The sequence below is a fragment of the Pezoporus flaviventris genome, unplaced genomic scaffold, assembly GCF_033815535.1.
Source record: "Pezoporus flaviventris isolate CSIRO_AGI_PZ_B2104156 unplaced genomic scaffold, CSIRO_AGI_Pfla_v1 ptg000013l, whole genome shotgun sequence".
Lineage (NCBI taxonomy): Eukaryota > Metazoa > Chordata > Aves > Psittaciformes > Psittacidae > Pezoporus > Pezoporus flaviventris.
The window spans coordinates 18,443,732-18,460,846 of NW_026892561.1; the positions used below are offsets into that span (position 1 = coordinate 18,443,732).

Genomic DNA, 17,115 nt, shown 5'->3' on the forward strand with positions numbered 1-17,115 from the left:
AAAAAAGCCCACTCATGAACATAATTTTATAAGTAGTAACCTTTGCAAAGGTTCCCACTCATCAGTGAATCCTCTCAATGTTGCCACTCACTCAGTTTGGGCTGAGAAGCTTCCATGCAACCTTGCCTTACAGCACTGTAACCTGATCAAACTGTTTCACTGAATTTAGGAACAAAAAATAAATACATCAGAGTGTTTCTATATGTGCAAAAGTATGCGTACAGCTGTATACAGGAAGATTAGCTAGTAGCTACCTGCAATACAAAGATAATGATAGACTGGTACAAGCAGAAGTTGCTTCTGTAAAACCATGCTCAACAGTGATGTGCAGTCAATACCGTATCAGGTCTGCTCTATGAACGCACAGTGGTATAAGCATCCTACTTTCCTGAAGATTAGTAACATTTATATATACTGAACTGCTATTGCTCAGCTACAGCATTTTTTATAAATTATTTATTATTTCAGGTTTGAGACTTACCAATAGTTTGAGCAGCCAAAAACGGGACTTGTAATATAAGGTTTTGGTAGGGTTGATGAGAAAAAGCAACATGAAGCCATATAAGATGAGTGGATTCACCTGCATAGGAATGTAGGTGAATTTACCATATATACATGCCAGCAGGCTCAGGCACCACAAAACGCCCAGGAAACCAGCAATCTACAAAACGATAGAAAAAAACCACATAGATACTTTATGAAAATATAGCTTTGAAATCCTCAATGAATTCTCATTATAAGAAAAGGGAGAGCAGTGCTCAATCCTGTAATCTAATCAGACTTCAGCAACTTCCTCTTCTAATTGTATTAGAACTCTTTGCCAGGAAATGATGCAGGATTTATCCTCCTGGTATGCCACACAGCTCAACCACTCCTGCAATCTATTCTGTTTACCTCAAAGAGATGTTGATGGGACAAGTTGCTGCGGGGATTGAGTTCAAAGATGAGGACGTGATTCACTCCAGCCTGTCTCCAGCCATATGTGTTGATACCCAGGAGAAAGAGGAATTCTATCAGGAGAAAGCCACCTCGATAGATTCTCACCAGTGGCCACACATTTGGTCCCTCTATAAAAGCCACACCTGGAAAAGAAAAAATAGGAAAGACCTTAGCAATAGCACAAGTCATGTCACAACACAAAGCTGTGCTCTACCGCTTTATGCTCATTCTCAGATGCTCAGCTGTACCCTGTGAAAACAGGGTGCACTTATAGGCACCTGCGTACTCCAGCAAGTAGAGGAGTTTTACCCAGCCTGTCAGAGCATTTAGGAGTATTCTGGGGAAAATTCACTCTCCAGCTTGTGTAGTTAGGTCATTAGCAGCATTGTAAGTCCTCTGTGTCATACTACCGGCACGTGGGACATCACTAGCATAAATACTGACTATAAGCACTTCAATGTTCTGGTTTAATGAAGATGAAATCCTAACAGACAGATACACAAATACTTCAGCTCCCCACAAAACCAAGAAGCACCATTTACAGCATTTAAAACAATGGTAAACTGTGCCTAATCATTGAACTCAATACAACTGTAATGTAATACATATTCATAACTAGCAATATAATATCCAGCCACACCCAAACAGAAAAACCAACACAAGCAATACTGGAAAGCCTATTGCTTCCTTTGTTCGGTCTTCAGGGGTTTGGAAACAAATTCACTTAATTTCAAACAATGAGCAGCCTCATACAGCAGGAGGTTTCTCCAGCATAAGCCTCTTTACAAAATGCTGTCACCTGGTTGCCCAATACAGGTTTCATGAGAAAAGCACAAATAAAATATGGAAATATGGTTACTTGAATCCTCAATTTCATTGTTTCTCACCCATGTGCTTGGGGGGGGAAGCATACAGTTTTACAGAATTGATGCTGAGAATTATTTGCACAAACCTTCCTGTCTCAATTCCAACCCTGAGGTTTCCATATTTTGGGGTGTTTTTTTTGTGGTTTGTTTTTTCTCAAACATATCCATAAGAAGTTTAATGTGTTCAGCATCTGTACTTTTATACTACATAAAATTATAGAGTAAAATTGTGCAAGGAGCAATGACTCAAGAACTGCTACTTTAAATGCATAACTTGGAGACTACTGGATTCAGGGAAAAAGAGAGTCAAATTTTGGACAGAAATGACAGACACCCTGAAGAAGCTGAAAGAAATGAGTCTTAAATACGGAACTGCAAAAGCAGCATTTCAAATTTTGATCTGAAAACCAAAGGAGGTGCTTTCAAACAGGACAAGGCATCCCCAAAACTATTAAATAAGACATGACCAGGCAGAATAGGACAGATATGCTGCGTGCTATTCAAGACAGAACACTCAGACAAAGGTTTATCCCGAGGCGAACACGGTTCATGACAGTATAGCATATGACTTCCATATCTAATGCCCACTAATCTTATTTCTAGGCTCAGGACCATAATTGCAGGTTGAACAGCAGCTGGTTCTGGAGAAAAAACAGATACTCAGCAGTACAAACAGATCAGATACTAACACAAAGAAGTTAAGAGTATTTCTGTATATTCTCTCTTCTGATACTAAAACCCTATCTAGCTTCCGCAGTGTAATGGCTAGATTTGATTCCCTCTTCATGTGTCCTGACTGAACCATTTGCTTCACTACTGCTGAGCAGTTTGACTGAAGACCCCCAAAGACCAACTTGCAGTTAAGTGTCCAGCAAAGGTGTATCTGGTCTCAAACTGGTGACACCCAGTCCAGGGCTCCTCCATACTACAGCCCTAAGGCAGAGAGATTTTCCATACATATCCAGTTAAATAAAATACAAGCAAAGTCACCTGCTAGAGTCACAGCAGGTATGTGACACCTGATCAACTCATTCTTTCAGCAAATGCAAGCTCTGAACAAGATGTTCAGAAAGGAAGATGTCTCTGGTTACAAGACCAATGGCATAGCAGCCTAATTCTCAAACAAGAGACAGGGCACTGATGCAGCAAGAGTCTGAGATTTTGCATGAAATAGTACAGGTTTCTGGTTAATAAAACATATGTCCACTTCCATGAACTTTCACTTACATACTGGCTTGGCACCTAGGGAAGCTAATACAGAAACAGTGATGCCTCAAAATTCGTACTCTTTAGGAGGACACTTCCCTGTGATCCAACTGTAACATTTGCAGCATCTAACAGACCCCAAGATATCATTAATTCATCTGTAAAAGGTTGCTGTTCTAGTTGTAAAATCAGGTAATAAAGAAGGGGTTTTCCAGCAGAAGTTCTACACTGTTTCACAGATTCTACACATACAATACTTAAATCCCATTTCAGTCAATCAAATCATAATTTTCAAATATAGCAGAGAGGTTAGCAGACTCATATCCAAATAAAAGAAAAAAAAAAAACAACCACAAACCACTTTGCAGTTAGAATACAGGTTTTGCCCAATATCTGAAGTAATGTACAGATCACGTCTGCTGATAACAAAGCTATTATTCACAGTAAGTTAGTAACATCTGCTTTGGAGGTATAATCATTTTTATGAATTCCTCCTCACAACTGTGTCACTTACTGAGAGATAACGCAAACACAACTGGCTTCAACTGTATTTGCAACTCACACAGAGATCAAACATATAAGCAACAGAAAAAAGACACGATGAATATAGAGCAGCTTCTACACATTAAACAGACCCTTCACACAGACAGGTCAAGCTTGTGCTTCTACCGTTGGAAGACCAAATGGGAAGCACTGCAAACTCTCAAACAGAGACATTTTATCCCAAGAGATGACTGGATTCAATTACAGAAACATCTGATTAAAAATTTCTTTTAAGTCAAAACCACAGACATGGGCTTTCCCTAATACAAGAGCTCGCACGTTGATTTGTTAAGCCTTTTCCTTTTTACTGTTTAAGCAAGTTATAACACTACTGAAATCACACACACAATTAGTAAAGCTGCTTGTAATTAAACACTGTGTCTGGATCTACAGTACTAACATGGCTTTTACTCTACTCAGAGTTCAAACTCAGAAGGCACAAAGCAGAATAAAAACAATGTCTGAGATACGTAATAATTCATTGTAACTGTTAAATAATCTTGCCAAAATCTGCCAACAAGAAAATTAAATTAATTCCATTAACAGGAACCAGTCATTGAAATCCCTGAAATTTCTACATGAAAATGTCCCAAGTGGCATGGTGCTTACATGGCTCTATCTCTGGTCTCACTCTCTGTAGGGAGTTAGTTTAATGAAAAACTTAAGTTTTAGGAGTACCTGTCTCAAGGTGAGTGAGGTCTGTGTGTTCACAAAACCATAACAGAAATCTGTCTTTGTAGATGGATGTTCCACCTCCAGAACATCATTCCAAGAATAGGGAGGAAACCAGGAGAACAAACCATAATATATTCGAAGTCCAAAATCCGCATATATAACATGAAAAAACACAATCTATTACTGAGCAGAACTAATACTTTACAACAGTGTGATCTGACTCAGACTGATTCAATCCAGAACATCCTGACCAACTCAGTTCAGATCCAAACCCCCGTTAAGTGATGAGAACACATCCAAACCAAGGTATGGCAGGCAGCGAGTCCAGTCAAGGATACCCACCTGAAAGTATGACAGTGACGTTCAGTGCAATGAACAACCCACAGAATAATCCAACCCTGAATGTAGTCCAGGCTGGTACAGGCTGTGAACAAAGCAATGGTGGAATTAAGGTGAGGTAAACAGGTTATCAGCAAAGTCAGATTAATCTGTGGAATAAATTTAAAATTAGGAAAAGTAAGCTATTTCCAAAACTTCCAAACTAAAGCAGGTTATGTGACAATATCCCCCTCACAATCTACAGAGCATGCTCACATCAATTATTTGCACTACTTTGTTTAGACATTGAATCTAATTTGGCACCTTAACAAGCTGGAGAAGCATCTTTGCTGCATAGCTTGATCTCTTACCTGAGCTGCTCCTAAGGGTGGAACACGCAAACGTTTCATAGCCTTCTGTCTGTCTCCATCTTCTAACTCATTGGTCACCACTTCCTAAGGAGATGAAGATACACATCACAGAAGTTCATTCTAATGATAAGCACATGGTACTGCATTAAAAACAAAAATAACAGTTGGTTTCCAAGTTACATTTGAGCCCTGGCCCAATACTCTCCTAGCACACATTAACAAAGATAGGAGAAGCTCACCACGCTGCATCAAGTTACACAATACGAGCTAACACTGCACTGGCTTTTCAGAGTGAAAAGCTACCAGCTGAAGAGAAATACCCAAGTTATGTAAGCAGTGCCAGAAAGCAGTGGCATTTCAAAATCAATTAATAGCTGTCTTGGTGGCAAATACAAGCTAGAGAGAGCAAAACATTATAGGAATCAGTAGTGAACAAAAAACCACTGTTTTCTAGTTAAAAAGAGGAACAGTACGCAGACTAGCATCTTTACCTCTGTTTCGGAGATAAGTTGGTTGATCTTCTTGCAAGTATAGAAAGGTGCTACCTCCACCTCAGCCACCCGCCATTCTGCTCCCCGTGCTGTCTCCAAGTTCTTGTCATGTTTCTTTAAGATCTTGCGGAAGCCGGTGAAGTTCAGGTTCTGCAGACAAGGGAAAAGAGTTACTGGCTTTTAAACTCAGTCAGGTCCCAAGAAAGTTAAATGGTTGTATTTCCAGTGCTAGCAAAAAAGGAATAGTTAGTAAACCCCAACAAATTATTGCATCTATTGTCAGGAAGTTTCTGATTTACCGCTATATTAGAAGGCATACATATCCCTTACAAATAACAGAAAAAATGTGGGACTCGGGGGCACAAAGCCATATAGCTTATTTGCAGGAACCTACCTAAACTTCATGTTTCCTGAAAAGCCAAATTACTCCCACTTTCTTCCTTAATGCAGGAAGTGATGACAATGCTGATGAAACCTCCCTGAAGACTAATAACCTTTGGACATGCTCAAAACTTGCATGCTTGAAGTTATTTCATGACATGCTCCCTCTCCCTGGGTATACCTTACTGCATATACCCCAGGTACTGCAAACTGGCAGCGGGTCTCTGGATTAGCAGGAGTTGTAATGAGCTCTTAAGAAACATACAAAGCTACAGAAAGACATGTTTATCAAAACTATCATAGTCATTACCAATCCTTCAACGGTTTTCCCTTCTGAAAAGGCTAAGCTACTAGCTTCTAGTTTCTTTAAACTCTGTGTTAGTTTCAAGTCAAGTTGTCCAGATAAATTCATTACAGAAGGGAAATCCTCGTACAAAATTTATAAATGCCGCAGATCAGCTCCAGACCTGTACATCCCCACAGCACTATCCTTTTCTACAGCGTACGTTGCACAATGACCGCAAAACTATTTTAGACTTGCAGATGTGGGAGATGCAACTCCCTAGTATGTAGAGGTGCATTAAAACAACAATTAATTGCTCATTTTCAAGTTATATATGAGACTAACCCAGTACTCTTCTAATGCACAGTAACTTAAGAAAGGCAAAGCTCATCACACTGCAGGCAATTGCTGTGACAAGATGCATCCAAAATCCTGCATTTCATTATGCAGAAAACACCACTCAAAACACTCAATGTTTCACTCAAGCAACAGTAGGAACACAGACAGATCATGGCAAGATTCATCTCTAAAAAAAAAAAAAAAAAAGCTTAGAAAGGAGCTTGGAAAGAAAAAGAAAGAAAACCGCAAAATCCCATGCCCTAGGGTGAGGCACCAGCTACTCACTGAAATATCTTCTATCCAAGTATACTGATATTTAATCCCCTACCATACAGGTGAGGAAATGAGGGCAGGGAGACAGGAGCAGGAAGCCAATGAGGTAACAATCTGCATTATTGCAGACAAGAGACTTTAACTGTTTTCTATGGAAAAGCCAGCATTCTACCCAGGGAGACCACCATTTCAGAATCTTGAAATTAAACTATGCAACAAAATGATGATTTTGGTCAGAGATTTTTCTGTAGCCTCAACTAACATCACTTTATATGCCATGTGTCCAATCCCATCCTAACTCTGATGTGCCTTGGCCGGTCTGGGCATGGTTACACCAGACACCCTTGAACCTCTCCAGCAGCACTTCATCCTCTGACTGCAAAAATTCTGCAAGCCCAAAGCACACAATAAAAATACTGGTGGTTATAGTGGTGCTTCTGACAAGGAACATACAGTGATGGAACAGTCAAACATCATTCACACAGTCAGATGTTTTGCTATTCATGATGCTTTTGTTTGGCAAGGGGCCTTCTCCAAGCCTGACTTCCATTTCTGCTGGACACTAGTTCAATCCATTGGAGGCGAGTAAAAACCAAAGAGTACAACTTATGCAATAACATAATGCAAGATCAAGTAGAGTCAGTGGACTCAAAAATCTCTGCTCATATACAAATGCATAAGGAAATGCACCAGCAAGACACACAGCAGTTTAATAAGGCTGATTCAGTATTTGTTATTTGCCTGATTAATGCACTGTATTATATACATATAAGTAAATACTATGTATTTAATAATTAAAATTTGTTTTGAAACAGTATTTCAAAGAAATAGATCTATTTATAGATCTACACATTCTAGAATAATATATTACTGTTAATAACAAATCAATTTTGTCAGATGTTTAATCATTGGCAAGTTAAATATCAGCTGCCCTGGAGACAAGTTACAGTTCCACTTGACATTTGGTTTGTGTACCTTAGACATGAATGCATGCTGCTTTTGCTCTTGCTTCAGTCTAACAGATTAGAATTTGCTTCAAATGTGTTTTCTGTTCCTGGTAACCTACCTCAAGACTTCAGCATTTCATCAAAGTCATAGCTTGATATTTATAATGCTGCTGTTGACTTCCCTTTACCACCTACATGAAGGCCTCAGCTATGTCATCTTCCCACCAGGTTACTGTTTTTCCTCTCCAAAACTTGAAGAGCTAGAATACTCCTAGTTCTTAAACGCTAAGATCAAAAGTGATTAAGAGAAGTATTCTGGGATTTGGTTTTATATCTGGTTTAGTACTTGTACTCATTGTCCTAAACTTCAAGACCAATTTGAACTAATTTTTCTCATTCTCAATATGTTGTAGAAAGAAGCTCTGCTCCTTTTGGATACTGTGAAAGCTATCAAATCCAGATGGGATTTACATTAACATTTTCTGTATGTACAATGAACTCTTGGTAGCAAAAATATAGGTGTGTAACATGCCCTTCTTCACTGATGAATAGCAGGAAAAGATTTTCCAGATTAATGACCTATGTCACCACTATTTAAATTCTCCATGAAGCCTCAGAAGTGACTTTTGTTACCAAGAACTTTTTTTTTTTTAACCAAAACAAACCTTGAAGAAATCACAGCACGTAATACTGTTTCATTCCATTCCTGAAAAGCTACAGATACTCTAACTTTCCCAGGATTTTGAACCAGAAATTACCTCTAACAGTTAAAGGGCTTTATTGAGAAACCCATAAATAGTTTCCAGACATGTACTCAAAGACATAATAACATCACTTTAGGAATGGTACGAATACTCAAAATTTTGGTAGAATTAAGTTTGCCCATACTGCAGGTAGTATTTCTAACAATTAATTTTGTTTAGTAAAATTCTCCAGTACAATGCTGGTAAATCTCTAAATATAGATGTACTAAATTTAAACTCAAACATTCTTATTTAACAAGCTAAAAACCCTCACAGTAAGACATGTAAAAGCATTTCAGAGTACTTAACACCAAAAGAGCTGTCCCAGAAAAAAAGATCATAACAGTTTCAGATTTTTGCTTCAAGATTTTTGGAACAGTATCAACATCTGCAATATTTACCATGCCCTTTCGTGCCAGAAACCCTAGTACAAGTAAAGATTTGGTTTTCTCATACTTCAAGGCAAACAAGCCTGTATCTTACAGAATTGAAAACTTTTTTTTTAATGAATGTTTTAACAAGAAATTCTGATATAGCAAGGTCACAGTCACTACCATGGTAACGCCAAGAGAAAACAGTATGTTAGCATTTCAAGTTTCATTACAAATATTAGATAAAAGAGCTTCTTTCTTCCCCAGTGTGCCAGCTCCAGCCCTGCACAGGAACAACACATTACAGGAGGAGGAGGAACTGATACAACTTCATGTTCTGGCCATGCCTGGGCAAAGGGTGTTGGAGTCAGCCAGCCCAGAAAAGGAAGACAAAGGAAGCTCCTTCTGAAGGTCAGCTCAGCAATTCTATTTCAACAAAAAGCAACAAGACATTACACTGCTAGCTGCTAGGCATCTGCCTTTTCTTAAGTGTTAGGGAACCCAAAATTAAGGAAGAAATTAAAATAACAGCTTGAATGAGGCAACTGAAGGATACACAGAGTCATTTACATATAGGGCTTTGTAAACCCACATCTTTTTGCAGGTACCTGATAGTTCTGCAGTAAGATGAGGCTGAGGTAGAGCTCACTGAAGGCCAATTTCAGATCTTTGATATTCCTATGCTGGACTCGTTCTTCATGGGACAGGTGGAAGACTGGCTTTCTGCGCCGCTGAAGTGTGGAAACCCCACTGGCTTCTTTTTGTGCATCCAAAGTTGATTGTAACTCAGTCCGGAGAGTAGTAAACCTGCGCTGAGCTTCTGCAAGCTTTTCTGTTAGCAAAGAAAGGAAAAAGTCAGATGAGAGGATAGCAACTTGCCTACTGAGCCTGTAAAAAGCACTATACCTTTTCCTCAAATAACATGCCTGTAGGTAAAAAGCACTGCATTGAATAACCTACAGCATGTCTTCCCCTCCTAAGCATTAAATTCCACGACTCTCCATATTTCCTTTCTATGAAGCTCCTTTTAGTTAAAGACATGAATTCGGACCTCTCCACTTCCACTCAAGATCTGATTTCTTCTAGAGGATGCTTGTTCCAGGACTCTACGCATACCTGTATGGTATGGAAGAAGACCAACCTGCTCAGCTGCTGCCTGTACCGAGAGGCTATAAACCAGCACAAGGATGCAGGGTTAGGCCCCCCCACATCGGCAGAGCCACAGCTGGATGCAGCCAGGCAGATAGGGTCTCATCCAAATACCAAAGCAGTGACCACACGTCTACTCTGCACACAAAGGAAAGCTGATCGCCTTTCTCAAATAAAGCAAATGCACAAAAAGCAAATGAGGAAAAAACCCAACTGTTAGACAATGTTATGAAATTTGACAGTTTAGTAAGCAAAGCACTTTTCATATCTGTGCACCCACTACTAACTATGTGTTTACTATCTTTTTATATGACAGTAAGGAAATCCAAGGAGAAAAAAAAAAAAAGAAAACAAACCCCACTTCAAATGAGATGCTGAATTTTGTTGCTCAGAGAGCAACGCTACCCTTCTGCCAAGCTCACAGTGACAGACAAACACAGCTTCTGCTTTGATCAGGAATTACAACACTACTAGCTGCTGTACACAAACTGCTGTAATAATACATCCCTCTCTTCCTCAGTTTAGGCTCATGCAGGTTAGAAGCATAGCCTCATTATTTACTGATTAAAGGAACAGCCAACCTGAATTTAAATATCATTTTGATGTGTATTCAGAAGAAGTCAGCCTCTCTTCCTCACATCTCAAGTATGAAAAAGGTGTTTCTTTAAGTATGCAGCTTCATGTACTATTAGAAAAAAATAATTTTTTGCTAAATAAAAATCTTTTTAATGCTAAAACCAGCATAATTGACACCATTATCTTTCTCTTTGATCTGTACAACTAGTTCACTCCAATCTTTTTCCCTCCCCTATGGCGTTAGTCACAGCTTTGGCATCTCTGCTGATAAGCCTCATCATGGACCATGTGCAGTGGCGCTGGCCAGGAAGGCAACAAATAGGTTCACAGTGTTGGAGCAGAGGCTGGAGCCACCTCCACCCAGCAGGACACACACCACCGCAGCAGAAACCATGGAGCCCCACGGTCCCTCCACCACTCAAAACTCTGCCCAACAGTCTCCTGGCTGTCAATCTAATTCCCCTTCATTAGCATCTTATGTAACTTAATTGTAATTTTCAATTGCTGCCGCACCTCCCTCGAAGTAAGATTTACTCTTATGGGTGCAATTCTGACTTTCTCTTCAGTCTTACTCAATTCTGATTAATTTTAAGAGCAAACCTCATCTGTAAATAATTATACAGTGCTCTGCATAAGGTATTTTCCAGAAGGAGAATGCCCTTCTGAATGGAAAATTGGAATCAATATACAAAAATCAAGTATGGAAGAGCCTGAAACTCTCTAACTTTCTTGATTATAAGCTTTACTTAAAGTAAGATGTTTTAAAAAGACAGGAAAGGACAACTCCTCCCTGGTAACTTCTATAGCTTCAAGGACTCCACTGAAGAGAGGCAATGTAGCCCACAGTCAGAATCGTTTGCCCACAGCAAGAATTGTCTGCCCACAGCCTACAATTACATAATATTTAACACACACAAGGTCAGACTGCAAAAATCTTTCCCCACTTTAGGAACTTTCTCAGGAAGAAGTAACAGATATCTATTAGAGCAACTGTTAGAATCAAAAGCCTTCATATAAATAAAACTCACAAGTTTACTATATTCAAAATGCCACATTAAACTGTGATACACTGAGATTTCTTTGGATCAAATTATTAAATATGCGAGAGTTTAAATCACATCTCTAAATTGAAACTATGTTCCAGTTTCCCTATGTCCAGAAAAAAAAAAAAGCCAACTAAAAGCCTAACAAAACAATATTTAAAGGAAACACAGTGCTTTGAAATAGTCTCAAAACTGCTGCTGCAATTTTCTTCTTTGCAAAGCAATGTCCAGTAAGAAAGCATCATCTCCAAACACAAATATTCTTCTTTATTATGCACTGCCCTCTCACATCTGTAGGGGAGGACCACAGTTCTCTAAGAATGAGGCTTTAAAGGCAACTGACTCCCTCCTGAGAAACAGCAGTCCTGCACCTTCTTCTCCCTCCTGCTCTCTCTCACATGGACTCCAGTTATACAGTCCACAACTGACTTCACCTAGTTAAGGTATGATTTTATCATGGAGATTCATTGCAAAAGCAAAATAAGACAAAATATGTGCTGCTCTTCTTAAAAGCTCATACTGAATCGCTTAGGGAAACAGCAAAGCAGAGTACAGATTAATTTCTCAGTTTACAGCACACTCCAAAACGATTGAGAAGTCATTCACCACTAACCTAGCACTCCCAAATGTGACTTTTTTTAAAAAAATATGTCACTCAAAAGAGTTAGAAAAAAAGCAGCATACACATGGAAACTGGAAGCACTTGTTGTGTGGCAGCATTTCGCATGACATGATGCCCACTAAGTCTTCGGCTCAAGTGTAACCTCACAGCAAAGACTAAGGAGAAATTTGAAACCAGGGGAAGACTTCAACAAAAGTACTTGCAATAAAGACGCAGGTTTGCCCCAGAAATGCTTCTAGATCCTGACTAAAACCACCGTCTAAAGAGTTGCCTCTCAGCTATACAATTTCAAGTTGTTTTGACTCCGTTTTCCAAGTGTAAAGAAAAGCTCACACATAAGAATCATGGAAGAAAAGCTGTTACATCAAAGAACTAGTACAGTTTCTCAAGTTCCAGCTCACGTGGCCATGGTTGTGATCAAAACTTGTTTCACCAGAGAGGAGATAATCGAACAGCCCATACCTCCTTGCAGCTATCCAGCTCAGGAGTCTGGGCATTTTAGGCAGGCTCTTTCAGCACTCCTTCCTTTTCCTACTTGTACTTACTATATTCACTATTTTGCTTACCAAGTTAAAGCCTACAAATAACAAAACCATCTCCTAAATTAACCACAAAAATGTTACTAGCTACACTGTAGCCCAAGCAAATCCTGATGATGCTAGCTTAAAATATAACAAACTTCCCCTCTAGAAAATCCCAAACACAAACCAAAACTGGCCACAAATGAAACTTCAGCACTTGAATAGGCATGCCCTACTGGAAACATCTGAAAATTTTACTTCTGTGCTTTTTTCTTTCAATTGAGTATAGATTTTCTTGAGCATAGTCCAAATAATCACAAATTGTTTATCAAATCAGATTTAGTTAATGGCTGTTTTACTTCCTACTGAGCTGCAATAATGGTCTGGGGAATTAAGGCTATGTTTGACAAGAGCTGACAACCTTAGCATACAGCATTATGCAGCAGGTACTCCGACCCTAAGTACACTAGGGAGGAGCTGAGGTCCAGGAGGAGCCTATCCTAAGAGGACAGGGTTGTCCATGTTGTGGCAATCCCTGGAAATCTTCACTGAGAATCCCTCAGTGCAGGGATCAAGAAGATGACAAAATTAAGCAGGGATCAAAAGAAGGCTTAGCTTTCTTGAAAATGGCAATATTTATCATTGTAAAGCCAAGTGTGTAATAAAACATATGATAAACGTGTAACAGACAGAATGTACCAGGTCACAATCCAAGCTAACACACACCTGGAGTTACAATAGGGTCCGAGGTGACAAATTTCTGACATGATCAAGAAGAGGAACCACTGATGGAACATTTCTTGACATAGCTTAACGTTAATAATCCTAATAAGGGTTTCCATACTGTTAAAGTCACGTCACTTCTGCAAGTAAAAGACTTACTTTAAGCTTATCACAAAAGATTTTCAAATTACATGTATTCTCTTCTATAACATTTTTGAAATGACAGCAAGATGGAAAAAATCCTATCCTATATTATTAGTGCCATTTTAAACAATGCTGGAATGGGTGCACATGTACATGTGGATGCACGTGCTCTAGCAGGTCCTCATTAGGGAAAATTATAATCTGTATTGTGCATCTAAATTGACAGAACCTCCTTCACAGAGTCTAGCTCATATACACAGGATCTGATATAACTAGAGAAGAAAGACAAGTTTCTAAGCATAAATGCCTTATCTTAGACCTGGGATAAAAACAAAAGACCCCACACGGAAACAAAGCAGAACAATTGTTCTCAGTTACATATGTATGAATTACATGTAGGAAAACGCCAATAAAGTATAAAACCCAGCTGGCCTAGTAAAACATATCACTTCTACCTACAAAATGCTCTTTGCCCTTGTTCTGACACCCACTCCGCTCTGGCTATAGCAAAATACCACGGCTCCAGGGAGCCAGGAGAGCAGGCATAGCCAGCCCAAAAGAGATTTACTTGCCTAGATGTAAGCTAGACAGAGGCAAGCTGCAGTGCACTGTTACTGCATCTATTATGCTTTCAGCTATTCTCATGTTCACAACCCAGATTTTGCTAGCAATAAAATAGCCAGCAATAAAGCAATCGCCTGATGATTATTAAAATATTTTGCACAATTCAACTGTCTTTGTTACCAGATGAAAGTCAGAAATAGAAAAGGGTACCATATTGTGCTGCAAAAGCCTGTTTATAGCATAAAGTTAGTAAGTCAACATGTTAAGAGAAAGTATAGCAGAAGTCAAGGCATCACTGTCTTCATATTTAAATGCTTTTCTAGTTGAAAACCCATTTTAAACCTTAGCAAAAGAGGCAGAAAACCAGCTGAAGTGTAATGGTGGGTGGAACTGGATCACACTAACACTAAGCTTTTTGCAGCAATATTACAGGGTGAATTTCCAATTATCCCATTCTAAAGAAAACACAGGATGGGAAAGCAAACTTTCTCCGGGAAAACAACAAACAACAGCACTCTGACACATGACCCCTAGGAATCCCTACTCTTACCATTACATTTTTACTCAATTTACTAAACAGGAATTTATACACAGGCAATGACAAACTGCTACTTGGCTGACCTACTCCAGAAAGTTTAAGGAGTTTATGTGAAAGAATTTAAAACTTGGACACATCAGGATGGTCAAGTTATGATACGGGGCAAGTCCATGATAGCTATTCGTGCACAAGCTCAGGGAACACCAGTTAAGGAACTTAGCACAACTAAAACATGCACAGGAAACTGTCACCATGGATAAGGTGAGAAACTGTTGCCTATGCCCTACCACTTGAGATAAGAGCATCTTCTTGAAGTTCAGCAGAACACTACTGCAGACCAATGAAATCACCTGCCCTCCTTTTCCCTCCATGCAAATACCATGGTTTAGGCTTCACATCTGTGATTAAACCAGAGCAGTTTCCCATATAAACCCGTCCTATAATTACCTGATGGTAGACCTGCATGACCACTATGGTTACTCTGAAAGTTTGGGAGCTTTGGACTCTTTTTGTGTTGCTGTATTTTCCACAAATATACACAAATAAGCACCTTACCTGAATAGAAAATGTTGATTTTGGCAAGTTCTTTCTCACAGGTTTGGAAGAACTTCTCTTCAAACGTGGCAAAACATCTTTTCACTGTGTCTTCATCTGTGTCTATAAAACAAAAGTTTTAACAAAAGAAGATAAGAACAATTTTCTAAGTGACTGCCATGGAAATATTTCTTCAGAGTAAATCCACCTTCTTCGTTATATAGAGAAGGAAGAACAATAAGGCCCTAAAGGTTCTGAGGGAACACATATTTGCTTATAAAAGGAATTATACAAAGATTAAGAGGTAAAAACTCATAAGCAGTAACTGCATCTTGGCCAAAGTTTTCATTATCTTTTTTGATCCTTCAAGTGTTACTGCGGATCTCACATCCTTCATTTCCAATTCCTAACCCAGCTTGTGCAACTGCACCTGTACAGCCATCCTGGATCAAGACTGCTCTTTATATCTACATGAACTTTTTTAAAAGGCATCTTACCTACCATCACAAAGGCACCCACTGCAAAGATGCACACCAGTGGAAAGGAAACACCACACCACATCCCCACCTGCCCACTTCTGCTGCCTCCAGCACCCTGAAGCCACCCCTCATCTGCCACATCAATCCAGAACAAAGCCACACAGCCACTGCAGGGGTGGTCTCCTTCCTCCCTCCCACACCACTTCTCCAACCATGTGGTAAGCCAAATCAGGGAAAGATCTTCCAACCAAAACAAAAGCAGATTAAGCAGCATCATAACCACTCTCAACATGCTAGCACTATATGTCAGGGTTAAGTTACATTTACCCACCCAGAAGTTATTCTACTCTCCAGTCTAGGGCACTGGCAAGTTCTCCAATACTAACTTTAGTGAAATCAAACCTCTTTATCAAAGATAGGGTTTATGATCTTCTTATGTTCTTCCTCCCCCAGAAAGCCAAGTACTATCAGTGCTGCATGTTTATGTCATGCCCTTTCCAGCTTGTCCATCACTTCCCCCAGAGATTCACCAGCATTCAGAACACTGCAGCACACTTTGCACTGGGACTTGTATAAGGGACCTAAACCTACCACAGGCACTGGTCTTGCTCTTGAAGAGCAGAGCTGCCTGTGAAAAGTATTCATCCTAACTTAGCAAACGGCATTTAGAAGTGCAGAGTTTTTAACTAAAGGCTTCATCTGACCTCCCAGGAGGACTCGCTGGTTCAACTACCATTCCTCTCTTCTCATCACTGTAACCCTTCAAATATAAACCTAGCATCACAGCAAACTAAAATATGCCTGACAAGTACATGGGAAACTATGTGGAAAGTATCTTCTTCCCAGAAAAGAAAAACCTCATCTCACAAGCAAAGTTTAAAGGAAGAGGCCTAAATTACAGCAATCATGAACAGACCCACACTTCTCCCTCCCTGCTGCTCTGGGACTGTTCTAACTCTTGGAAAAGTTATGCACAATTTACAATTCCATAATTAAAGTAAAAATCTGATATTAAAGCAGCAATTTGGTCACTTTGTTATAAAATTACAGCACAGCATCTCCAGAAGGGCAGAACTTCAAAGACAGAATGAATTTTCTAATAATTAAGAAATTAGTTTAATGAGTAAAAAATTAAAGACAACACACTATAATTACAAATTTTAGCACTGTTCTATCCAAATGTTCCTAATGCTGAAATAAAGCACTCTTCATAACCTCCATAGTTAGTTCCTCAATTTCAGCCTTACAGTCTGAAAAAGTTAGTGTTATTACAGAGAGGAAAAATAAGATTTTATTATAGTTTTAATAACAACAAGAAATAGATTTTGAAATACATGTTATTAAATTGAAAATATGAGTGTCTTCAGAAAAGTTTCACTTACTAGCAGATAAATAGACTATAATAACTAAGAAAACTTTTAGCATTAATTTTTTAGGTAAAAATCACCTCAGAGTAGTATTAATCACAAGAATATT

The 17,115-nt window shown here is 39.1% G+C and overlaps 2 protein-coding genes across 3 annotated transcripts in view; one reads left to right on the forward strand and one right to left on the reverse strand.

Annotated features, from left to right (window-relative positions):
* LOC133268612 (regulator of G-protein signaling 16-like) overlaps positions 1-17,115 on the forward strand; it is a 427,729-nt gene that overhangs the window by 401,363 nt on the left and 9,251 nt on the right. The gene's annotated exons all lie outside the window — the stretch shown is intronic.
* The window catches only part of XPR1 (xenotropic and polytropic retrovirus receptor 1), a 105,919-nt gene that overhangs the window by 20,926 nt on the left and 67,878 nt on the right, over positions 1-17,115 (reverse strand). For both annotated transcript variants that reach the window (XM_061451977.1, XM_061451978.1), the window contains exons 3-9: positions 15,182-15,283; positions 9,355-9,578; positions 5,410-5,559; positions 4,919-5,002; positions 4,572-4,653; positions 895-1,082; positions 482-661 (exon numbers count right to left, since the gene is read on the reverse strand). In XM_061451977.1, the coding sequence (XP_061307961.1) occupies positions 482-661; positions 895-1,082; positions 4,572-4,653; positions 4,919-5,002; positions 5,410-5,559; positions 9,355-9,578; positions 15,182-15,283 (1,010 nt within the window). The remainder of the gene's footprint in view (positions 1-481; positions 662-894; positions 1,083-4,571; positions 4,654-4,918; positions 5,003-5,409; positions 5,560-9,354; positions 9,579-15,181; positions 15,284-17,115) is intronic.